At 36.7% G+C, this 26340-nt stretch overlaps 1 protein-coding gene across 1 annotated transcript in view; it reads right to left on the bottom strand.

The window, feature by feature from the left end:
• POLQ (DNA polymerase theta) overlaps positions 1-23299 on the bottom strand; it is a 106095-nt gene extending 82796 nt beyond the window's left edge. Inside the window, exons 1-9 of the mRNA XM_059922134.1 lie at positions 23119-23299; positions 22479-22658; positions 20637-20767; positions 19040-19196; positions 15705-15813; positions 8450-8669; positions 6043-6190; positions 3701-3847; positions 2127-2339 (exon numbers count right to left, since the gene is read on the bottom strand). Coding sequence (XP_059778117.1) covers positions 2127-2339; positions 3701-3847; positions 6043-6190; positions 8450-8669; positions 15705-15813; positions 19040-19196; positions 20637-20767; positions 22479-22658; positions 23119-23299 — 1486 coding nt within the window. The remainder of the gene's footprint in view (positions 1-2126; positions 2340-3700; positions 3848-6042; positions 6191-8449; positions 8670-15704; positions 15814-19039; positions 19197-20636; positions 20768-22478; positions 22659-23118) is intronic.
• Between the last annotated feature and the right edge of the window lie 3041 nt (positions 23300-26340).

Below are 26340 nucleotides of genomic sequence, written 5' to 3'. Positions count from 1 at the left end.
ACAAGGTAAAAAGCCACTTTGAACAGTGTAAAGCTCTTCCAGGCTTTGATTCTTCAACAAAATAGACAATCCTTTTTCAGGATGAGCAAGATTTATGAAAATGCCCAAAATAATGCCAGCATATATGTCCAGATCCCATTCCCACCTGCCTAGTGAGGCTGTATCCATATTATAATTGAGAAGTCAATTAGAATCAAATCATTCATAGATTTGATATAGATAGATCTGCAAACTTTTTAACTTGCAAGTCACTGTTTTGGCATAAAGCACCATCATCCTACACTGGAAGGTTCCAAGAAATCCAAAGAGAGATTAAAGAGTCATCTAAATAAAACTCCATGAACTATCCAGGAAATATTAACATCATTTATAAAATGCAAAGAAGTTACAAACATGCTACACAGTCCAAAAAGAATGACCAAGTATTTAAATCTTCATAGTTGATATGAAACCCTTTATTTGCACATTCCCCACTTAAAGAAATTCTGAGCAAGCCATATGCCATCCTAAAATGGAACATTATGCAAAGTCAAAATCTCAGAAGTTTCCAAGACCTCAGAAACAAAGTTGTTGTGGTATATTTTAGTATTGTTTGAATGTTATCTGATTTAAGGCTTGATATTAGTCCAGGGTGCCAACCTTCCTATTATTCTTCCCCATGAGAAAGATAAGCACAGGCTAAGAATGTAGCAAGGCAAATAAAACCTCCTTATCTTTACATTACCTTGAAGACCCTCTGGCCTTGAAAGAAGAGCATCTGTGTAAAATGAACTTACACTCCACTCTCCAGAGTTGTGAGTCTACTGAGAAATGAAAATTGGAGGAAGGACAGAAGGAGGCAGTTAGAAATGAGAAGGGAGTGTCTTAGCTCTTCCTCCTGCCCTTTTAAAACACCTAAATGTAATCTGCATATTTCGTAGATAAAGTAAGAGACAGAAGCAGGATAAACTTCTTTGATTCCTATAGTAAGAGAAATCCAATGAGTTGGAAGGTTTGTTTAATCAGCAAACTTCTTAGGGTTTAAAAGTGAGGCAGACCAGTGGCCCTTCAGGGATTACACACAGACGAATCATTTGCTACTAGGGCTGAGACTAATACTTGCCCCTAATAGCCATTCTCTCATTCTTTCTTTAATAAAACCCCTAAATGTTAGATGAACACAGGGCCACTCAGCTAGATTATATGCACCAGCTTCCCTGTAGTCGGGGAATATAAACATGTGACTTAGTTCTGGCCAATTGTGTGTAAGGAGAAATACTATGTGCAACTTCTGGGAAGTGCCCTTAAAGGGTAGGATGGGCCCTTTCCTTCCTCATCTCTCCTTCCTGATGACTGAAATGCAGATGTGATAACAGAGACTGGAATAGCCATCTCATACCACAAGATAGAAACTATATTGCTGAACACGGAAAAACAAACTAGAAGAAAGAAAGTGTGACAGAGAATGTTCCTCTCAAAGTTCTTTAATGTTAGAAGACTCAACAATTTAGTCATACCCAGAATAATGTAGCAGGCAAGAAATAATATTTGCTGCTATCTTCATATTTAATTCAAACAAGCCTCTTCCCTATTGCTTAAGACAAAACTTTTGTTTGCATTGCTGGTAATATTATCATTACTTGCTGATACAAGATAAAAAACTGAAAAAGTGTTTTCAGAGCCAGCACCAATTTAGAAAGAGAAAGAGGGTACATGAAGTTCCTGTTCCAAAAGTGTGAGAGTACTTCCCGGCTCTCAGCATCCTTATTTGAACTCTTACAGCAGGCACATAAACAGAATTAATACCCATAAAAATTAATCCCTTCACTAGCACAAAATAGTAGATGATACTGGAAATTAAGTCATCTTACAGCCAATGTGATGTCATCTGATTAACATAATACTGAATCATTTCACTGTATATAATACAAAAGAAAATCTTGATTCTACATTACTAGAAAATCAATAGTTGATGATATGAAAATTTTAAGTTATACTCATATAAATATTAAGTAAATCCAAAAGGATGACATTAGTGTTTTGGATAACAAAGAAATACAGCATGATAAGAAATGGGTTGCCATTCAATTTCAGGTAGATTGACACTGTCCTTCAGCAACACTATTACAAAATTCAAACTCACTTACCTACTGTGTCTACTCCTTTCCTGCCAGCACGACCAACCATCTGCTTGTAAGTAAGAATATCTAGAGGTCGACCACTGAAAATAGGAGTCCGAATGATTACACGACGTGCAGGTAAATTCACCCCAGATGAAAGAGTAGAAGTTGCTGCCAAGACCCGAATCTGACCTTGACGGAAGGCTCCTTCAAGGATATCCCTCTCCTCAAAAGTAAGACCTAAAAAAAAGAAATTACAATAGCATATATTTATTAACATATAATGAAAATATTGTACTTGATCACTTACAAATGGATCTGATAATCTGTTACAAGCATGTAAAGATTTTTTTCAAGCTATTGTTATGACTGTAAACAAAGAAGTAATCACGGTCTACCAATTTAAGAGTATAATCTGCCAACCCTTGTACTGTATACTGTACTTCTATCTCATCTTCTAGACCAGGGGTTGTCAAACTTTATCTGTAAATATTTTAGGTTTTGCAGGACAGATGGTCTCTGCTGCAACTACTCAACTCTACCATTGTCACATGAAAGCAGCCGCAAAACAAATGGGCAAGACTGTGTTCCAATAAAACTTTATTTACAAAAACAGCTGGATTGGACCAGCAGACTGTAGTTTGCTGACCCCTGCTCTAGACAAGAACTCCTTGAAGGTAGAGACATGCCTTATAACAGTATCCGCAGGGTCTATCCAACACCATGGTGAGACACATAAATAAATGTCTGAAGAATAAATACATGAGTAAATGAAAAACAGCATATAGAATACACAATTATGTGGCTTATTTTTTATTTTCTTTTATTTTAAAAAAATCAAAAGGATTGGGGTTCTAGTTTGTAAATAAGTTGTGGGTCCACCGGTATTCATTTTATTAGTATGCATTATAAGTTATATACAATGAAAATATTCTTTTATGTGTTTGTGTGTGTGGGTATATATATATTTTTTTAAAATTTATTTATATATAGCATGATAAAAATTTTAAATAAATTGAAAAGGCTAAGTTCCTAATCATAGAAACTATATATTCTTAATCATATCCTCAGCACGTATCATCACGGACAGATCATACCCTGAAAGAAATTATTTAATTCGGTGACTGTCATAACCCTTGCAATTTTGACAACCTAGGTATTTGGTTTTTAAACACTTGTAGCCCTCTCAAAATATAATATGACAAATTCTAAAATTAATTTGATTTTGATATACTCGTGAGAATATTTCCAATACCCCTTGAGATAAAAGGAAACAGAGTGGCATAAAATTAGGATAGCAAGTACCACTCTAACCTAATTTTTAAGGAAACAAAGTATAGAAAGGTAATAATTTTAGAATTCACTTCCCCAATGGTACAAAAAAGCTTATATCTAGTATTTATATACCATACAGATAAGTAAACCTACATGTTTGTTTTATTCTTGTTTAACCTTAATCACACAATTTCTTAAAATGAAATCTAAGAGTATTAAGTGTGGTTAACAAGAAATCAAATGCAAATCAAATATAAAAATAAAAATGAAGAAATTATAAGGATTTTTGGAGGGGGCTTCTTAAAACATACTATAAATACGGATACCTGCATGATGAAACGCTACTCCCCATGGCACAGTTTTTTGTAATACAGAGTCCAGTCCTGAAGGCAAACGTTTTAACTGATCCATCACTTCTAGGAGGCCCTTTTGTTCCAGTATCACTGGTGGAAGTTCAGATGATCTTACCAATCCTGTCACAAAAAAATCATCAACACTGTCACCTCCCCTTGGACCTCTTTAACTGCTATCTGCCTGAGTCATGACAGAGGGCAATGGTTCTGAAACTACTACATATAATAATCACCTGGACATCTTTTAAAAATACTGATGCCTGGCACTCACCTCTGGACTTTGTGATGCGATGCAACCTGGACATAACGATTTTTAAATCTCCCCAGTCAATTCTAATGTGTACCAAAGTTTAGGAAACACTATATTAGGGTGAGATCAAGCCCACAGGAGGAGATCAAAAGAAACAGCTGAAGGAAGGAGAAAATTACAGATACTACCACTCAGAGCCTAAAAATCAAAATCCTTGCTCAAAGTGTGCCCCACCCCCCAAACCAGCAGTGTCAGAATCACATAGGAGCTTAGTTCTAAATGACAATTCTTCTAGCCTTTTTGGCACCAATGTGGTAATTAATCATACATTACCCTCTGTTTTTGCCTCTATGTGTAACTTCCCCCAGAAGACTTTCTTAGATGCAAGAACTATGTTTGCTTAAAGAATTTCCTAGACTTTTGGATTTCTGAACTAGTAAACCTTCTCATAGAATGTATCTTATATTTTATATATTTTTAAGTCTTTTAGGTAAACTTTTCCTAAAATTTTGAGGATCCACAGAGGGTTGCCAAAGTTTTATTTCTCTAAGGACAATTTAAATTTTTAAAAAAATTATCATTGATTCCTTATTTCAAAAGAAAAGTTATTTTAACATAAAAAAATTAGTAGGGATAATTTCAAAATTTAAACTTCATCTTTATGAAAAATGTGCTGCCTTGTCTTTACTCTTCTGGTGAAAAGTTCATCATAGCCCAGGCTCCAGTCTAAGCACTAGGATTTGGGAACCACTGCTATAAATCAAAATAACAGAGCCTCAAGCAAAGAAAATACTAATAATGTTTCTGGTTATTAAGGAATATAAGTTATCATGGTTCACATAAAAAATACAAGTTGGCATAATAAGAAAGTATCAATTAAGAGGGAAGTAGAAGACATATTATAACGTTGGATCAGAGTCTACCCAATATAACTTCAGGCAAAGTTTACTTATTGGAGCTAGGCTTGAGATATCCATCACCTGTCCTCAAGATGCCACTGTCATAACAAAGTCATAAAATATCGTAGTATTCTGTAACTAGAACTGGTCTGTCTTCCCTACCCTTATCTTTGACCCCAAGGGACCATAAGCTAGTACTCATCCTAGAATCAGTAAAAATATATACTAATGGTTATAGCAATATACTAGATCAATACTCAGCAATAAAAAAGAAACAAATTGATAAAAGTAACAATCTGGATGAATCTTAAAAATATTATGCTGAGTGAAAGAAGCCAGGCACAGAAGACACATACACACAATATGACTTCATTTACAATATGAAATTCTTAGAAAAGGCACAACTAATCTAGAGTGACAGAAAATATATGAGTGGTTGCCTGAAGCTGGGGATAGAGGGAGGAGATTGACAGCAAAAGAGAACATTTTAGAGTGACAGAAATGTTCTACATGTTGATCACAGTGGGGGAGTTAAACAGGTGGACACATTTGTTAAAATTCATGAAGTTACACACTTCAAGTGGGTACATTTTATTCCACATAAATTCCACCTCAGTAAAGCCGATTTTAAAATACTGGGTTGGCCAAAAAGTTCATTAGGCTTTTTCTGTAAGATGTTATGAACAAACTTTTTGGCCAACCCAATACATGTGTATATATGTATATGTACATATACGTGTGTCTGTGTGTGTGTGTGTGTGTGTGTGTGCGTGTGTATGATTCTTTTTAGAGTTACAGTTTGGAAATATAAAAAAGATATGACTGCTTTCCCCCAAAAAATGTGTATATGTGAAGTTTTTTATACAATTTAGGGGCTTCGAGGTCAACCTCTCAAAGCCCATGGATCCTAGATGAAGAACCTCAGTATATACCTGTAGAAATCCAACATTCTAAAACTCTGAAGATTAGTCTGAATGTGTGTACACACTGTCTGTAAGGAGGATAAGGAGATGATTAGTCACAAAAGCATAGTTTTACAAAGGAGTATCCAGTAGGCAGGTGGTGGCAATGATGAAAGAGAGCCATGCTTTGCTAATATAATTATTAACATTACTTTCAAGCAAATGTCCTAAGTATGGAGGCTTTCACTGCCATCAGTAACTTACCCTCAGCTTGATGGTGTAGACTGTAAAACGCATGGGCAATGATATCTGCCAACTTCTCACACCATTTCTTTGATGGACAGAAAAGTAATACTGAATGGTTATCACGAATGGTCTCATAACATAAACTAACAACATGGTCCTCATCTCCCTAAAAAAGAAAGAGAAGTTGCACTGTAGTAGTACTTTCAAAACATTTTCATATCATTTTAAAGTCATTCATTTTGCTTCAAGGGAAAGGTTTTTCTACACAAAGGCATGATAAAAATCAGTTACACAAAGTCAGTAATAAAACAAAGAAAAAACAGAAAGAGAAAAGAAGAAAATAAACTTCCTTATGATGCAAGGTGAGTAGGAAATATCTTATATTCATTCAACTAATATTGACTGACCTCCAACCCTCAGGTAATAGGGATATAATGGTGAGTAAAAGAAAGTCAAGGTACTATCTTTAAAGGGTTTAGGTCTCACTGGGGAAACATATTAAAGTACTAAACAAACAAATGTAAAATACAATCATAATATGTACTATAAAAGAGAGTTTTATGGTGTTTTGAAGCCTTATATTTGACATAAATTTGACAGAAAGATCTGAAAGAAAGGTTTCCCTGAGAAACTGATGATTTAGCTGAGATGTGAAGAATGGGAAGCATTATCTTAATGAAAGGTAACTGGGGGACAGGGAACACATCTCAAGCAGAACAAAGAGCATTTGTAAACACCCAGTGGGGCCCAGGGAGTTCTCAAAACTGGAAGGTCAGTGTGTGTAACTGGATCAATTCATTAATCCATTCACTCATTAAGCAAATATTTACTATGTGCCATATATTGTTCTAGGCACTGGGGATGGAGAATAAAGCAGAAAAACAGCTCTGCCCTCAGAGTTCTTCTACTTCAGTAAGAAAAGATAGATAAAAACAACAAGATAAGTAAAACACATAGTAGTTCAATTTTGAAAAGTGCAAAGGAGAAAAATAAAACAGAGAAAATAGGAGGAATGGGAGAACACAGCAATTTAAATAAGGTGGCCAAGGAAGGTCTGAGAAATTGACATTTGAGTAAAGGTCCAAAGGTGAAAGGGTAAACCCTACTGATGCCTGGGGGAGAAAGCATTCCAGATAAAGAGAACCTGAGGTGGAAGATTCTTGGCATATTATGGAATAGCAAAAAGGCTATGGAGGAAGTAAGAAGGAATATAGAAACTGAAGTCAGAGCACTAAGGGAGTGGGACAGATCATGCAGGGGCTTGTAGGCTACTTTAAAGATGTTGGCTTTCAATCTAAATGGAACAGGGAACCATCACAAGTTTTTGAGCAGAATGTGATATTCATTTTAAATAGGTCACTAGCTCTTGATTTAAGCACAGACTGAAGGGGACAAAGTAGGAAGCAAAGAGATCAATTATGAGGCTATTTCAAAAATCCAGGTAAGAGTTGTAACATTTAAATGAGATGGAGGCATAGGCATGATAATAGAAGATTAACAGGAGAGTAGATGAATGTGCTTACTTATATATTTGAGGTAACCAAGGCACAGTCAGGTGAAATTTGGGGTACAGATTGAAGCAACTAAATAAGATTCCATACCAGGCATACAGAAGCTACGAATGCATACCTATGAGGGTACTAAAACACATGAATTTAGTCCTATTCCTAGTTCTAAACTTACCCTTAACTTTTTTAGTACTCAGAGGTACCGCTCGGCATAAAAACAGATCCCTCGCAGCACAGATCATGAGTCAGTCCTTTAACCTCAGGACTGAAGAATCAGGCTTAGAGAAATACTGTGAACTAAACGTTTTAAAGTGTATTTAGGGGTGTGGGGAGCGGATATTTCTCAGGCCCTTTCTAGGTGCTAGGCAATTTTTTTAAATCAAATTTCATTCTTACAATACTAAAGACAAGTATTATATCCCATTTAATAGATGAAGACACTACATTCAGAGAAGTTATGTGATTCAACTAATATCATAGCCATATCAAGTATCCCTATGAAGTATCAGAAGTAGGTCTTTCTGACTCCAAAAAATGATTTTTCCACTCTACTATATTATACCTATATCATTAAACAAAAGGTCAATTTTCCACATTAGTGTTTAGTGTAAACAAAGCCATAAGAAAATCTTTTTCCTAGTTAAAAAGAAAAATCTACAAAATTTTATACTTACACTTATAGGAAATGATAATATTTAAATTTAAGACACAGCTACATTTCCTCTCTCACCAACACCACCAATTCTTTAATATGAAACCAATTAGCTTAACATTAGGAATCCTTCTAATGCATATATAATGCATATTCAACTACTTTGCAACCCCCTACTTTACTTAACTCAAAAACTGTTAACTTGTGAGAAAATGCAATCAAACACAAAAGTACTGGTGGTAATTATATAAAAATAATGACTTACCTTTACTTGCAGCATGGGTTGAAATTCCCTCACAGGCTTCAATGAAGAGTCATAAATAGAATTTCCAATTTTTACTGATTCCAGCAGTGGTACAGGGCGAAAGTCAGTGTGGTAGAGTTCAGCATTCAACCAGGAAGCCACAAGCTCCAAATTTGGGAGAGTAGCACTCATGCCAACAATCTGCACGGCATTAGACAGAGGACTGGCTAAATGTGCCTGGCTGTGAAAAACAAGTGAAAATGATGCTAAAAGACACACAGTACTAATTACAAATAGTGCTAACAACATTCTTGGTCGTGTCCTTTGGTATATACGTGTATAAATTTCTTCAGGTATATACCTAGGAGTAAAATTGCTGGGTCTTATATTATCTTCAATTTTATTAGATAATGTCCAACTGTTTTCCAAAGAGACTGTACCAGAGTTACACCCCTGCAATCCATGTGTGTTTTTTCCCAGTTTTATTGAGATATAATTGACACACAGCACTGTATAAGTTTAAGGTGTACGGCATAATGATTTGACTTACATCATGAAAAGATTATCACAATAAGTTTTGGGAACATCCATTATCTCATATAGATACAACATTAAAAAAACAGAAAAATGTTTTTTCCTTGTGATGAGAACTCTTAGGATTTACTCTCAATGACTTTTATATAGAACATACAGCAGTGTTAATTATATTTATCATGTTGTACATTACATCCCTAGTACTTAGTTATCTTATAACAGGAAGTTTGTTCCTTTGTCTACCTTCATTCAGCTCCTTCTCTCCCCAACTCTGCCTCTGGTAACCCACAAATCTGATCTCTTTTTCTACGAGTTTGTTCATTTTTGAAGTATAATTGACCTACAACACTGTTAGTTTCTGTTACACAACACAGTGATTCAATATTTCTATACATTTCAAAATGATCAGCATGATAAGTCTTGTTACAATATGTCATCATACAAAGCTATTAGTTATTAACTATATTCCCCACATTGTACACTTCATATCCATGACTCATTTATTTTGCAACTGAAGTTTATACCTCAGTCTTCCTCACCTATTTCTTTCCTCCCCACAACCCCCATCCTTCTAGCAACCATCTGTTCTGTATTTCTAGATTCCACATGTAAGTGAAATCATAAAGTATTTGTCTTTCTCTGTCTCTGTTATTTCACTTAGCATCATACACTCTAAGTCCATCCATGTTGTTGCAAACAGCAGGATTTCCTTCTTTCTTATGGTTGAATAATATTCCATTGTATATAAATACACCATGTTTTCTTTATCCATTCATCTATTGATGGGCACTTGGTTGCTTCCATATCTTAGCTATTGTAAATAATGTTGCATTAAACCTAGGGGTGCATAAATCTTTTTCAAATTAGTGTTTTTGTTTTACTTCAGATAAATACCCAGGGGTAGAACTGCTTGATCATATGGCAGTTCTACTTTTAATTTTTTGAGGAATTGCCATACTGTTTTCCATAGTGGCTGCAGCAATTTATATTCCCACCGAAAGTGCACAAGGGTTCTCTTTTCTCTATATCCTTGCCAACACTTGTTATTTGCTGTCTTTTTTGATAACAGCCATTCTGACAAGTGTGAGGTGATATCTCATTGTGGTTTTGATTTGTATTTCACTGATGATTAGTGACGTTGAGCATCTTTTCATATGCCTGTTGGCCATCTGTATGTCTTCTTTGGAAAAATGTCTATTCAGATCTTCTGCCCATTTCTTAATTGGATTTTTTTTTTTGATGTTGAGTTATATGAATTCTTCATATATTTTAGATATTAACCCCTTACTGAATACATCATTTGCAAAGATCTTCTCCCATTCAGTATGCAGTCTTTTCATTTTGTTGAAAGTTTCCTTTGCTGTGCAGAAACCTTTTAGTTTGATATAGTCCCCTTTGTTTATTTTTACTTTTGTTTCCCTTGCCTGAGGAGACATATCCTAAAAATATTACTAAGAGCAACATCAAAGAGCATACTACCTATGCTTTCTTCTAGAAGTTTTATGGTTTTAGGTCTTGATTTAAATCTTTAATCCATTTTGAATTTATTTTTGTGCATGCTGTGAGACAGTAGTCCAGTTTTACCAACACCATTTATTGAAAAGGCTGTCTTTTCACCATTGTTGTATATTCTTGCCTCCTTTGTCATAGATTAATTGCCCATTAAAGTGTGGGCTCATTTCTGGGCTTTCTAATCTGTTTCATTGATTTATGTGTCTGTTTTTATGCCAGTACCATACTGTTTTGATTACTGTAGCTTTGCAGTATAGTCTGCAGTCACGGAGTGTGATGTCTCCAGCTTTGTTATTCTTTCTCCAGACTGTTTTGGCTATTCAGGATCTTATGTGTTTCCATACAAATTTTAGAATTTTTCATTCTAGTTCTGTGAAAAATGCCATTGGTATTTTGGAAGGGATTGCACTGAATGTGTAACTTGCCTTGTGTAGTATGGTCATTTTAACAATATTTATTTTTCCAATCCATGAAGCATAGTATAGCTTTCCATCTGTTTGTGTTGTCTTCAATTTCTTTCATCAGTGTCTTATAGTTTTCTGAGTACAGGTCTTCTACCTCCTTAGTTAGATTTACTCCTAGGATTTTTTTTTTTAATTTTATATTGGAGTATAGTTGATTTACAATGTTGTTTTAGTTTCAGGTGTACAGCAAAGTGATTCAGTTATACATATACATTTATCTATTCTTTTTCAGATTCTTTTCCAGTAATAGGTAATTACAGAGTATTGAGTAGAGTTCCCTGTGCTATACAGTACAGCCTTATTAGTTACCTATTTTACATATGGTAGTATGTATAGGTTAATCCCAATCTCCTAATTTATCACTTCCCCCCACATTTCCCCTATGGTAACCATAAGTTTGATTTCAAGATCTGTGAGTCTGTTTCTGTTTTGTGAGTAAGTTCATTTATATCACTTTTATTAGATTCCACATATAAGTGATATCATATGATACCTGTCTTTCTGTGTCTGACTTACTTCACTCCTTATGACAATCTCTAGGTCCATGCATGTTGCTGCAAATGGCATTATTTTGTTCTTTTTTATGGCTGAGTAATATTCCATTGTATATACGTACCACATCTTCTTTACCCATTCCTCTGTTGATGGACATTTAGGTTGCTTCCATGTCCTGGCTATTGTAATTAGTGCTGCAGTGAACATTGGGGTGCATGTATCTTTTCAAATTATGGTTTTCTCCAGGTATATGGCCAGGGATTGCTGGGTCATATGATAGTTCTATTTTTAGTTTAAGGAACCTCCATACTCTTCACATAGAAGCTGTACCAATATACATTCCCACCAACAGTGTAGGAGGGCTCCCTTTTCTCCACACCCTCTCCAGCATTTATAGTTTGTAGACTTTTTAATGATGGTGATTCTGTGTGAAGTGATACATCATTGTAGTTTTGATTTGCATTTCTCTAATAATTAGCGATGTTGAGCATCTTTTCATGTGTTTTTTGGCCATCTGTATTCTTCTTTGGAGAAATGTCTATTTAGATCTTCTGCTCATTTTTTATTGGGTTGTTTGTTTTTATGATATTGGGCTGCATGAGCTGTTTGTCTATTTTGGAGATTAAACCCATGTCGGTCACTTTGCAAATATTTTCTCCTATTCTATGAGTTGTCTTTTCATTTTGTTTATGGTTTCCTTTGCTATGCAAAAGCTTTTAAGTTTAATTAGGTCCCATTTGTTAATTTCTGTTTTCATTTTAATTACTCTGAGAGGTGGATCCAAAAAGATCTTGCTGCAATTTATGTCAAAGACTGTTCTGCCTATGTTTTCCCCTAGGAAGTCTATAGCATCTGGTCTTACATTTAGGTCTTTAATCCATTTTGAGTTTATTTTTGTGTATGGTGTTACGTAGTATTCTAATTTCATTCTTTTACATGCAGCTGTCCAGTTTTCTCAGTGCCACTTATTAAAGAAACAGTCTTTTCTCCATTGTATACTCTTGTTGCCTTTGTCGTAGATTAATTGACCATAGGTGCATGGGTTTATTTCTGGGCTTTCTACACTGTTCCATTGATCTATAAGTCTGTCTTTGTGCCAGTACCATACTGGTTTGATTTCAGTATGGTACTGGAACAAAGCTTTATAGTATACTCTGAAGTCAGGAAGCCTGATTCCTCCAGCTCCATTTTTCTTTCTCAAGATTGCTTTGGCTATTCTGGGTCTTTTGTGTTTCCATACAAATTTTAAGATTTTTTGCTCTAGGTCTGCAAAAAATGCCATTGGTAATTTGATAGGGATTGCATTGGTCTTCTACCTCCTTAGTTAGACTTATTCCTAGGATTTTTATTCTTTTTGATGCAATTATAAATAGGATTGTTTTCTTAATTTCTCTGATAATTCATGTTAGTGTACAGAAATACAACAGATTTCTATATATTAATTTTGTATCCTACAACTTTACATAGTTCATTGATGAGTTCCAGTATTTTGGTGGTGTCTTTAGGATTTTCTGTGTATAGTTATCATGTCACCTGCAAACAGCGGCAGATTTATTTCTTTCTTTCCAATTTGGATTCCTTTTATTTTTTTTTTCTTGTCTGACTGCTGTGGCTAGGACTTCCTTACTGTTCCACATCTTTGTCAACACTTAGTATTGTCAATCTGTTAGGTATTTTGGACAGTGTGTGGTAATATCTCTTTGAAGAGGTAATTTACATTTCCTTGATTATTAATGAGATTAAGCACCATTTCATGTTTAGACACCATTTGGATACCCTCTTATAAATGTCTGTTCAAGTTCCTTACTCATTGATACATTAGATTGTATTTTTCCTCATTGACCTGTAGAATTTTTTTTAACATTCAGGATAATGACTTTCCTCTTTCATTAATTTTTGTTCTTGTCTTTATTATTTTTCCTTCCACTCTCTGTGGCATTATTTTACTATTCTTTTTCTAAGTTCTAGAGATGAATAAGTCATTAATTTTCCAGTCTCCCCTCTTTAATAATATACACACTGTATACTATCAATTTCCCTTTAAAAACAACTCTAGCTGCATTTCATAATTTCATTAGGAAATATTTTTATTATACTTTCATTCCAAACGATCTTCCTGTTTCTACTGTGATTATTTTTTTCACCCCAAAAGGGGTCAAAATTATTTATTAATTTCTAAACACGTGGGTATCTTTTAGTTATGTTTTTCTTATACTTATTTCTCGCTTAATTCCACTGCTGTCAAAGAATATATTTTAAATGAGTTAAATCCTTTAAATATGTTGTTTTATGGCCTAGCATATGGTAGGGGTTTTTTTTTGTAAATGTTTCATATGTAACTGAAAAGAATATATATACTGCTCTTATTTGGTAAATATTCTACATACATCCATTAGGTCAAATTTGCAAATTGTATTAGTCATATCTTCTATATCCCTACTAATTTGGGATATAGATGATTATCTGCATGTTTTCCCACATACTGCAAGAGATGTGTTAAAATCTCCCTAAACTGAAAGACAAGAGCTCTTAGATTGAAAGCAACTACTGAGTACCCAGCACAATGTTAGAAAATAGACCAACACTAAGACACATCAGTGAAATTTCACAATACTAAGGAAGAAAAGGATCTCTTAAAAACTCTCAGAGAAAAATTTTAAAATTTATATAGGGCTTCCCTGGTGGCCCAGTGGTTCAGAATCTGCCTGCCAATGCAGGGGACACAGGTTCGAGCCTTGGTCCAGGAAGATCCCACATGCCGGGGAGCAACTAAGCCCGTGAGCCACAACTACTTAGCCTGCGCTCTAGAGCCCACGAGCCACAACTACTGAAGCCCGCGCACCTAGAGCCCGTGCTCCCCAACAAGAGAGGCCACCGTAATGAGAAGCCCACACACCGCAAGTAAGAGTAGCCCCCGCTCACTGCAACTAGAGAAAGCCCGCGCGCAGCAACGAAGACCCAACGCAGCCAAAAATAAATAAATAAATTTATAAAATTTATACAAAGGATGAAGGATCAGCATGGTACTGGATTTCTCAATAGTAATGAGAAAAATGAAGTACTATCTTAAAAACTCTAAAAGTATTTAAAATCTTGACTTTTGTACCTGGAAAATCTATGAAATAATTGTAAGGTATTTTCAGACATGCTAATTTTTGCAAAATTTATACCCAGAATAGCCTGTACACTGAAATAAAGTGGAACTTCCTAGAAGATATCCCCACTAAAATAAGAAAGTGAATCAAGAGAAATACGTATGATCACGAAAAAAGAGGGCTCTGACTCAAGCAAACAGCAATGGGAATGAATGATAATGATAAAAAGAGATCTCAAGATAACTGTTGTACAGCACATGTATAGATTAACCAACTATCTAAATTGGAACAACTCAGGAGGCTTTAGGAGAAACTTCTTCAAGAAAACAAATTGGGCAGAATAACAAATGTATTGGAACATATTGGGTGGAGATTTATATAAGTGGGGAAGAGGCTGGAGATAAATCAATGATAAGTTCACAGAAAACCAACTCATCAAACAAAAGACATTTATTAATTTCAGAGAAAACAAAAAGTTATTTAGAAAGTAAAAATAATCATAATATACCACATGGCTCAGTTGACAACGACACTTATATAGTCATAATAGTGTAATATTGAATACTGAACTAAGCAAAACTAGAACATAAGTATATTTGAAGAATGGGAATATAATGAGAGGATAAAGAGAGACTAAGGGGCTGGAGGAGGAGATCGGGCAGAGTGAGTAAAGAATATAAAAAAGAGCTAGATCTTCAACTTCCATAGTAAAAAGTGTATAATGTATAAAATGTACAAGTGTATAATGTGTAAACCTAAAAACTCAAGTAGCTATATTTAGAGATATCTGTGTAAATAGAATATTTTAAAAGCTCTAAGAGTTGAAAATAGTTACCTCTGGAAAGTAGGGGATAAAGAAATGCTATTTTTCATAATTAGCCTTGACTACTTAAAAAGGATGTGTGTACAGATAACAAATACAAAAACTGGATTTTAAAAATTCTATCATAAAAGTGGTGAGCAGTCAGAAATTTAAGAATGTTTTCAAAATAATCTAAAATCACTCTTAGTCTTAAGTACTTCTTTTGGAACAAAAATGAAATGCTGTACATGAGTTTGTTCTAAATAAGTACTACCCTCCTCTGATGTATTTAACTTCTAGTTATTACGCACTTTTGCAAACACATTCTCAACATTCTTTGGAATCTCAGGAACTTAGTTATTTCAGGTACTTACCAAGATGCTGATTTCTGAGTAATATAGGAAATCTTGGTCAGCAGAAGTTCCAGCAGATACCCTCGGGGAGAGTCTCCCAGCATATGCAATTCATCCACAACCACCATTCCTAAAGAGATTTTCCAGATACTAGTTTTTACAGAATTTCACAATTCCAAGAATTTTAAAAGACTCAATATCTTGTATCTTGTACCATAAATAGCTGTCATTATAATACACTGCAGGTAATACAAATTTCTAACCATAAAACAAAAATCAGATTCCACATAGCAAACAATTCTTTTCCAAAATATTTCAAGTATAATAAGTGGTCTTACCACAATGTATTCTGGATCTAAAAATCAATGATTAGCTAACTCAGGTCTAACTCAAGGAAAACTTCGTCGTGTTACTCAGACAATTCTTAATTGGCAACCTTGTAGAAATACATGTACAATGAAAATCAAGGACATCCATGACAATTATTCAGTGGGTTGACTTTTCTATGGGGAAAACAGCCAGGGCAACCATACTGATGTTAGCAAGTGCTTAGAAAAACAGAATCAGATCAAGAAGAAATAAATGATTTTAAGGGGATGTTTTTGTTTGATTATGGTAGACTAGTGACTCACCCTACTATAAAACATAAATATGATCATAATTCCCTCCTCCCCTACTTGGAGAATCAAACCAGTCTATGCACTTGGAATAATGCTCAAGAAGTACTGAAATTAGTATCAACGAATGCCTCCTTTAAACATTTTCATAACATCATAGTTTGCATGGGCACTGGTGTCTCCCCCACAAATCCCCCTACAAAAATAAAGACCTTTCAGACTATTTCATAATGACACATGATGATCCTTTTCCTCATCAATTACCTATTTCCAAATCATATTGTATGATGACTTATTTCAGCATTCATTCATCCACCCAAAAAATATTTATTCTACCTAGTGTGCCAGGCACTGTGCTAGGTATAGTAGATAAAACACTTAATCTGATACAACACAATCTGACAATTCTGATACAAACTGATGAATGTGATTTCTCTCTCCAAGCTTTATAGAGCGGAGCCTGTGTCTCATTAATCTTTGATTTTACTCCTCACCCCTAGCCTACCCTAACTTTACCATTTAAGTTCACCAGGAAAACAATGAGTAGCTAATTAATATTCTTTTTTTTTTTTTTTTTGAGTTTGATGTCCCTTATTCAAGGATTTGGGGTGCACAGCGTCTCATAAGCAGTGGAACCCGCTCCCAGAGGGATTTTGGGCAAGAAGGAGGCTTACAGAGAGAAGAGGCCACGTGGAAACAGCACGACTGGGTAGGAGGGTGGGGATTTCCTTACAAAACTAGCAGGTCCTGTTCTCCAGGGTAAGGTAAACTAGCTAAAGCTGAGTTGGAGGATTGTGAGTGGTGTATGTCAGGTTTCCTTGGCAGGAGTTTCTGGTAAAAGCAGGCTGATTTAGGCTTAGATCTGTGACGTGGGTCACAGACATGGGGTCACTGGGGCGGCCTCCATTTTGAGGCTCCCCATACGCGAACTGTCTTTATCACTCTGTTACTATGTCAAGTTACTTGAACCTCAATTCTGCTTGGTAGTGGAGAACTCATTGGTTTAGGGCAAACCCAATCCACTCAGAGTTAAACCATCCAACTTGGGGCTCACTCCCTGCCTGCGAGTTTGTGAAGCATCATGACACGGAGGGAGGAGGAGGTTGGAGGTATCTGGTCTTCCAGTGTCACAGGTGCCCCGTGGGTCCTGCTGAGATGAATGTCATTCTGTTTGGCTGTCCTCCTCCCCTCCTCTCTCTGGCATCCCTCAGGACACTTGCGTTCCCGTGGGGTTTCTGCTCTCACGGTGCACTCTGCGGCCACTCTGCGTCCTCTCATTCCCAGTCACGAGTCCCTTGTTGGGGAGGAAAAATAATTTTCCCTCCACCCTTCTGAGTTCTTGGCTGAGGTCCCTTAGTTTTCCATTCCAAGCGTGCAATTATCCATGTTCTCTACTTCAAAATGCATTTACCTCTGACAGAATCCTAGCAAACAAAGACGTGGTCCAGTGGTACCTGTGTTTTTAGGTACCACCTCCTGCTGCTCTAGGCTCCATCTCTGTGCAGTTGGGTACCTTGTATTGGTGGTAACTGTTGACCTCAAATATCACTTTTCCATGGGAGTTTTTCATCAGAAACTTCCTCATACTCCAAATGGCACCTTAATTCTACACTATTTTCTCACAGTTCCATAGTCCTGTTTGCAGATTTGGTGGCTTGTCTTTCGCCCCACTCAGTCCACTTGGGGGCTATCTCAACCCATCTGAGCTCTACTGTCGAACGGAAGACGACACGCACAGTTGCCAAACCAAGTCTCCCCGTCCGTCAGGCATTCACTGAGAGCACACTTGCTGTCTGAAATGAGAACTCTCAGAACGCCACCGTCTGACCTTCTGACACTCTTAGTCTCGCTAATTGATATTCCTGCAGCTTCTATTACTGCTATAACCATTCTCTTCCTGTTGCTACCTCTACATAGTGGGCTTTCCCAAGTGGTTGGAAAAGAAAAAAAAAAAAAAAGGATTAAGGTAGAAAAGTTCCAAGCTCAAATACAGTGCCAGTTTCTATAGCTCCCTACCATTTGCCTGCTAAATGGTAGCCTCTGGGTCCAGGCCTAATCTAGATACCACAGTACCAGAATATGATAATGAATACATATATACACTAATTGCAAAGATGGCAGATGCCTCCTTCTATTCCTGGTAAACTTTAGATAGGAAAGACTATCTAAAGATAGAGAAATGACTTGAGGGTTCAAGGATACCCTCTATGCTTTGTAAAGTGCAAAAATACAAGGAAGTAGAGTCAATAACATCAGTAGGATGCAAAACTTTTTTTTTTTTTTTACAGAGTTCCTAACATTACAGATGCCAATTCTCATCTCCAGAAGTAGATGACAGACAATAGAATAAAACATAAGACATACAGAAATCACAACAGCTTCACTCCATTCTATCAAAAATAGCAAGAGAGGGCTTCCCTGGTGGTGCAGTGGTTGGGAGTCTGCCTGCCAATGCAGGGGACACGGGTTCGTGCCCTGGTCCGGGAAGATCCCACATGCCGCGGAGCGGCTAGGCCCGTGAGCCACAACTACTGAGTCTGCGCGTCTGGAGCCTGTGCTCCGCAGCGGGAGGGGCCACGACAGTGAGAGGCCCGCACACCGCGATGAAGAGTGGCCCCCGCTCACCGCAACTGGAGAAAGCCCTTGCACAGAAACGAAGACCCAACACAGCCAAAAATAAATAAATTAATTAATTAAAAAAAAAAAATAGCAAGAGAAAGTATACACTTATTTCCTTACCTAATAGATCCATCTTATTCTCCTCTATGAGGCGATTGATCAGACCATTGGCTCTCTCAATTGTGCAGATAGCAATATCCAAAGAAGAGAAATGCCCTGTTGGAGAGGTACTGCCCATATAACCATCTACTTTTATTCCTACTTCCTGAAACAGACTCTAAATTGAGTAAAAAGGAAAAATACAGGGGAAAATATTTGAAATTCATGAATCTTAAATTGGTTCTGTCCCAAAACACAGACATAAGTATTCAAATACATTTATCAGATTACTGTTAGTTATTCCTGGTCAGGGCACACTGGTTCTTTTTAGAATCATATACTAAAAATAAGAAGTTCAGAACTGACAAAACTCAGTACAGAGATTTTCTGTTAAGACAGAGTCAAATAAAATGGCATACTTAATCAAATAAGTTCTAAGAGCTCTTTATAGAAATTAAAATTAAAGAAGAACTACCTTAAGCATTAACACTTTTAATCTAATAAACAAGCAAGAAACCCACTCTTTCTTTAACACTAATGTAATATTTTCAGAAACAAATTTATACTTCATGAGGAAAATATTCTCATTATCCCACTAAAGATTAGTTTTTTATATAACAGAAGAAAAGGTTTCACAAGTCAAATGCAATGGGACTTTGATGTTAATTTTTTTTAGTTTAACTTTTAACTAACATACCTTCTCAATAAAAAGGATCATTATTTTGTTACTTTGGTCTAAGTTGAAAGGATGTTACCATGTAGAACCAGCTTTGTTGGCTATTTGACCTCTGAAATAACTGTTAAAAAAGATTTATAGAACCACTGAATTTTAGAGCTGTTCATTCAATGAAATGTTTCTGAGTGTTTACTAAGTTAACCCATAGTTAACCCCATAGTTTCATTTTACCAGTGAAAAAACTGAGGCCCAGCAGATTATGTATCTGGCCTGAAGACACAGGTAGTGGCAAAACTGGGAAGAGAACTCAGATTTTTTGTATTACCACTGCAATAATCTTGGCATTCCAAAATCACATTTTTTCACTGCAGAAATCAGAATAAATTTATTCTATTTAATGAAATATTGTATTTGTAAAAATACCTTAAAGACCAGTGAGCATCACACAAATGTATACTGTTGTCATTCATTTTTGCAGGAGAACAGAAGAAGAAAACACAGGTCTGGAGCTTTACATAAGCACCAATGGATCTTGTTCTTCATCCTCTAACGTTCCCAAATGGCCCTGCATTAGGATGGGATATGCTTCCTCAAACACACTTCCTTTCCATGCTTCAGTCTAGTCCTACTATTCACTTAAGAGGTTGATTCTTAATTTGCACTTTTATATGCTAATTAAAGTACTCTGTCTATTTCCTAAGGAAAAGTTTATAAATTTTTACACAATTTTCACCAATTGCTCTTTGATTTAATGGCCCTTTCTCCTTTATGCAGTAATTTAAAAGTTTCCCCTCATAAATGGTCAACTTTTAAAGCTACAATGGGATGTAATAAAAGAAATTTTATTTTCCAATTGCTTTTATAATTCTATTTCAAATGAGTAAAGCCGAAGCTGCCAATAATAGGCCTTTCACAATTTCAAACTTAGTAAAAGAACATTACCTGGAAATAGTATTTCTTCTCTTTAGCCACAGAGACAAAGGGCAGAATAAATAGAGCTTTCTTCCCCGTTTCCAAGACCCGCTTCAAAATAAGTAGTTCAGCAACAAGAGTCTTCCCAGCACTTGTAGGAGCTAAAACAAGTTATTCGGCAAGGTTATCACAAAAAGAAGTAATATTTGATACACTGCATTAATAAATGTTTTAAATCATATCCAGTAACTAAATAGCCCAAGGCTAAACTATCATTCAGGCCCCAGCTAGCATTTGAAACCTTTATACCCTGAAATGCCCCTGACTTTAAACCAGGTTTCTAAATACTCTCACAATGAAAATAGAGACAAATAAATCTTTACATCAAATAAATGATGAATATTACTGAGTACCTAGCTTATACCTAAAGATCCTTTCCTTTAAGTACTGAATAGTTAAAAGCCCTGCTTTGGGGAAGTAGATAAAAAGCTTTAATACACTGTGATAGGAGCTATGATAGAAGTTGAGGGAGAAGAGCTGTAAGGAAGTTTATGGAAACAGAACTTATGAGAGCAAAGAAGGCAAGAAGAAAGGAATGCCAAGCAGAAAAAAACAGCATGTGTAAAGGTCTAGAGGAAAGCCTGGTATGTTCAGATGATAGTAAGTAATTTAGTAAGTCTGAAGTATAAAGTACAAGTAGGGGAGTGAAAAAAGATATGAAAGTGCCACATGGAGAAGACTTTTATAATCCTACCACGTAAGGAATTCATCCTGAAAGCAATGCAGAGTGACTAGTGAGTTTTATGAAAAGGAATGACAAAATCATATTTGTACTTTATAGAGATCACTTTGGCTGCAGGAGCAAAGCAAGAGCAGAAAGAAAAGATTAACTAGTTAGAGAACTATTGCATAATCTAGAAGATGATAGTAAACTAGGTAATGGACCTAAGAACAGAGAGTAGTAGCCAGAATCAAGACATTTGAGGTAATAGACACTACACTTGGTGATTAATTAATGTGAGTTGGTGAGCAGAGTTATGAATGACACCCAAATTCTTGTTTAAGCAACTGAAACGGTCAGGCCATTCTACCACTGCCACCAACTGCCACTAGTTAGCATTAACTGAGTATTTCTTACATGCCAAAAACTTTTCTAAGCCCACACCCTGGCACTCATGCTCTCTGCGCGCGCACGCGCTCACTCCCTCCCTCCCTCTGCTTCTCTCTCTCAACTAATTTGCAAGGTTACACAGTCAGTAAACAGCCTGAACTTATATCTATTGACAGTTAACTCTCTAATTATTTTTGGCAGCCATAATGAAAATCTGGATGACTCACAATTTCAGAGAAAACTGATACAAAGGACGTACATCTTACCAAGTGATTAGATTCTAAAGTCAGTATACTAAGCACAGATGGTTAAAAATTATGTAAGTCAAAGTTGCTCTTGAAAGCCCATATAAACCTTTCATAAAGTATATTACATAGGGTTTTGTATATACAATCCTGTATAAGCAGGTCAACTTATAAACATATAACGTAAAATGTTCACACACTGAAAAGCAACTGAGATCAACTGTGGGACGAGCACATTTACATCTCATACTGCACACTCACTCTGGGACATATGTTTTTTGAGAGGAATGGTAGGCGGATAATTCTGTTTAAATTGTTGGGTTTTTGCCTTCCCCCACCCTACCATCTAATGGAATTTTCATAATTTAAGTATGAATATGAAACTCTGCTTTTCAAATATTTTAAGACTTTCTCTAGTTATAAAGCACTTTCTCACCCTATCTTACCTCAATAGTGTCCTTTACATTAATAAGTCTTAAAAATAGTAGAGAAATTAACTTGCACAAATTTGAATACCTGAATAGACTAAATTCTTTCCTTCCAGGACTTGTCCAAGCAAAAGGCACTCTGCTTGCCATTCAAACATCTTTTTTACACCAAAACTGTGATATTTCTCCAGAACCGCTGTAGGAAGCCCCCAATTTGCCAATAGCAGCTTGTCTACTTTATCGTCAGGAAACGTCTGCTTGCATTCCCCTTTCAGGAAAAAAAAGAAAAAAAGGAACTAGTTGAATTTAGTTCTAACATAAGACTTCAGTAATTAGCCTTCCACTGTGTTTTGGGATTCCTATGTGTTGTAAAGAGGCGATTTAAAGTACATCCTGACAATATAAGGATCTGTTAAGGAGCACTGCGCACTATTAGGAGTGAATTCCCTACAGGTGATGAGATTTGGCCAACTAACAAGTTGTTTCTGTAAATAAAGGTCGAAAAGACCCAGAAACCACTTGAAGATTACTACCAGACAGTCGCTGAATATGGACTGAAAGCTCTTCCACGTCAATAGAAAGTGACGTGCCGCACCAGGTCCTAGTCACAAACTGAGAAGGGGGAGTAGAAGCCTAGCAGGCCGTGCAAACGCGCGAGCTCCGCGCGGTGAGGACACCTCCCGACGAGCGCCCACCTCGCCCGCTGCCCACGGAGTGCCTGGGCGTACCTGCAGCTCTGGCCGGCGGGCGGCCGCGGTCCTTCAGGCTGCGTGTCAGGCCCGGGGGCGGGCTCAGCACCGGCCGCGAGAGGAGCAGGGGGCTGTCACTGCTGTCACCGCCGCTTCCCGAAAAGGAGTCTGAGCCTGATGCTGAACGTCGTCGTTTCCCACTCCAGCGCGTCAGATTCATCGCGAAATATTCTCGGCCATTCAAGGAAAGGCACAGTCCCAGCGTCCTCCCGCTCGGAAGAAACAGAGGCTGGCGACAGATGCGGCCGCCATCTTCCCGCCACAGCTTTCAAACTCAAGCCTCCCAGCCCGCCCCGGAACCATAGAGTTCTCAGTGACGAGAGTAACCTGAGGACCATAGAATCGTGGGGAAGGAGCGGCTCTCGCTGGTGTTCTAGGCCTCCGGCCGCTCACCTTGGTTGTCGGATAGTGAAAGAGAACCAGAGTTGGACCTAGATTAAACGAGGGGAAAACCAAACTCAGTATATATAATCTCCAATTATAATCATACTGGCTTAAAGTTTTTCCTTTTCTTTTTGTCCATGTCTGGTTTAAATAGCAAGTTTATGTTAACTTCATAAAATGAACTGCCCATAATCGGTAGAGAAGTAGCTCTATTTAACATATCGTATTTTTAAAACAATTATTACAAATTATATGTGCAAAACATTATACAAGTAAAATTTAGGATTTAGAATGGAGTGCAATTTACTTTCTCCTGGTATGTGATGGTAGGGCAGAGGTTATTTCTGTACACAATTTCTACTTTAGCCATCATACGCTGTGAGGAATATGTGATGGAGAGATAGGGACTGCGGCCGATAGACCTCTTAGGTAGTAGAACGCTGCATGGAAGGGGCTCTGGATGTGCCTGAGTGATCATTCGGAACCAAGAGCTTGTTAATGGATCTGTGCTCTACCTTTGGCAAGGTAGAATCAAACGAGTTCTGGACTTAAACTGATGCCAGTTAAATACCCAGTTGCACAATTTGTTTCACCAAGCAAATCTAGTAAGGGAAAGGCCTGCCTTGAAGGGGCGGTGCTTTTCTACAGCTCTAAAAGTCTCAAAAGGACCAGTCCAATGACAACAACAAAAATTCTCCTATTTCCCGGACTTGTAGCCTGGGAAATAGGAGAATCAGTTCTCCTGTGAAACCTTCCTTGTTAAAAGAAAATTTGGGGGGACAGTATTCTAAAATTCCACAAGATGGAGACATTACTCCATGAAGGAAGCACTTTTCTTAGTTACCTTTCGTGCAATCATTCACTCAACTAGTTATTGAGCGTCTACTACGTGCTAGGCATTGGGTATATGGCAGGGAAAAGGAAGAAATGGCTCCTGCTCTCAAAGTGAAAGAGACTAGAGGAGACAGACATTAAACTAATTAATTATTGATAATTTTAAATTGTACTAATGCTCAGGCAAAAAAGAATAGAGTGCTATCAAAGAAATAAAAGGATCCTAATTTAGATTGTAGTCATGGAAGACCTTGCAGAGATGCAGTGTAGCATAGGGGTCAAGAGTGCAGCAACTCTGTAGCCAGTCAGTCTGTGTTTGAAGACTTAGTAGCTGTGTGATTTTGCTTAACCCCCTGAGCTTCCTTTTCCTCATCTATATGATGGAGGTGATAAGAGTAACAACTATTTGGTTATTACTAGCACTAAGTTAGTCATAGGTGTAAAGTGCTTAGAACAGTGCCCAACACATAGTAAGTGCTCTTCAGAGAAAGTGCTATATAAATATTGTAATATTGCTCCCAATATAAATCCAGCACTTCGATGGGAAAAGAATAAACCAAAGAAATCTCTGTCACAAAGTTATTCTATTTTTATTAGGTGAACTATGATCAAGTGGGAAAAATAATTAGGAAGAAATTGAAAGGCATAGTTTGTGTCATCCTTCTAAAAAGCCTAGAGAATATTTTTAAATTTACAATGTATTTCAAGCATTCAACATAAATTTCTAATTTAAAAAAAAACTCTTAGAAAATAGAAAGGAGAAGATTACTTCTCAAAAATGTGAAACATTTTTGGTGCTAATAGTTACCATAATAATTAAAGCTAATACACCTGAAGTATTTCCCGCCTATCTTTTAACTGTGAGCTTGGATTCCTTGGAATTTTATCTGTGGTAATTCCTTAAGGTCTGCATTAAAGACCTTGAAATTTTTGTTGAATATATTTCTGCCAGCTACCTGGGAGACATATCAATTCTGGCCCATTTTATTTTTTTATTTTTTATTTTTTTATTTATTTATTTTTTTTAAACATCTTTATTGAAGTATAATTGCCTTACAATGGTGTATTAGCTTCTGCTTTATAACAAAGTGAATCAGTTATACATATACAATATGTTCCCATTTCTCTTCCCTCTTGCATCTCCCTCCCTCCCACCCTCCCCATCCCACCCCTCTAGGTGGTCACAAAGCACCGAGCTGATCTCCCTGTGCTATGCGGCTGCTTCCCACTAGTTATCTATTTTACATTTGGTAGTGTATATATGTCCATGACACTCTCTTACCCTGTCACATCTCACCCCACCCCCTCCCCATATCCTCAAGTCCATTCTCTAGTAGGTCTGTGTCTTTATTCCCGTCTTGCCACTAGGTTCTTCATGGCCTTTTTTTTTTTTTTTCCTTAGATTCCGTATATATGTGTTAGCATACTGTATTTGTTTTTCTCTTTCTGACTTACTTCACTCTGTATGACAGACTCTAACTCCATCCACCTCATTACAAATACCTCCATTTCATTTCTTTTTATGGCTGAGTAATATTCCATTGTATATATGTGCCACATCTTCTTTATCCATTCATCTGTCGATGGACATTTAGGTTGCTTCCATGTCCTGGCTATTGTAAATAGAGCTGCAATGAACATTTTGGTACGTGACTCTTTTTGACCTATGGTTTTCTCAGGGTATATGCCCAGTAGTGGGATTGCTGGGTCGTATGGTAGTTCTATTTGTAGTTTTTTAAGGAACCTCCATACTGTTCTCCATAGTGGCTGTATCAATTTACATTCCCACCAACAGTGCAAGAGTGTTCCCTTTCCTCCACACCCTCTCCAGCATTTATTGTTTCTAGATTTTTTGATGATGGCCATTCTGACCGGTGTGAGATGATATCTCATTGTAGTTTTGATTTGCATTTCTCTAATGATTAATGATGTTGAGCATTCTTTCATCTGTCTGTAGGCCATCTGTATATCTTCTTTGGAGAA

This window comes from Balaenoptera ricei, chromosome 4 (assembly GCF_028023285.1).
Source record: "Balaenoptera ricei isolate mBalRic1 chromosome 4, mBalRic1.hap2, whole genome shotgun sequence".
NCBI lineage: Eukaryota > Metazoa > Chordata > Mammalia > Artiodactyla > Balaenopteridae > Balaenoptera > Balaenoptera ricei.
The sequence above is the reverse complement of the archived record's forward strand: the minus strand, read 5'-3'. Positions and strand labels throughout refer to the sequence as shown.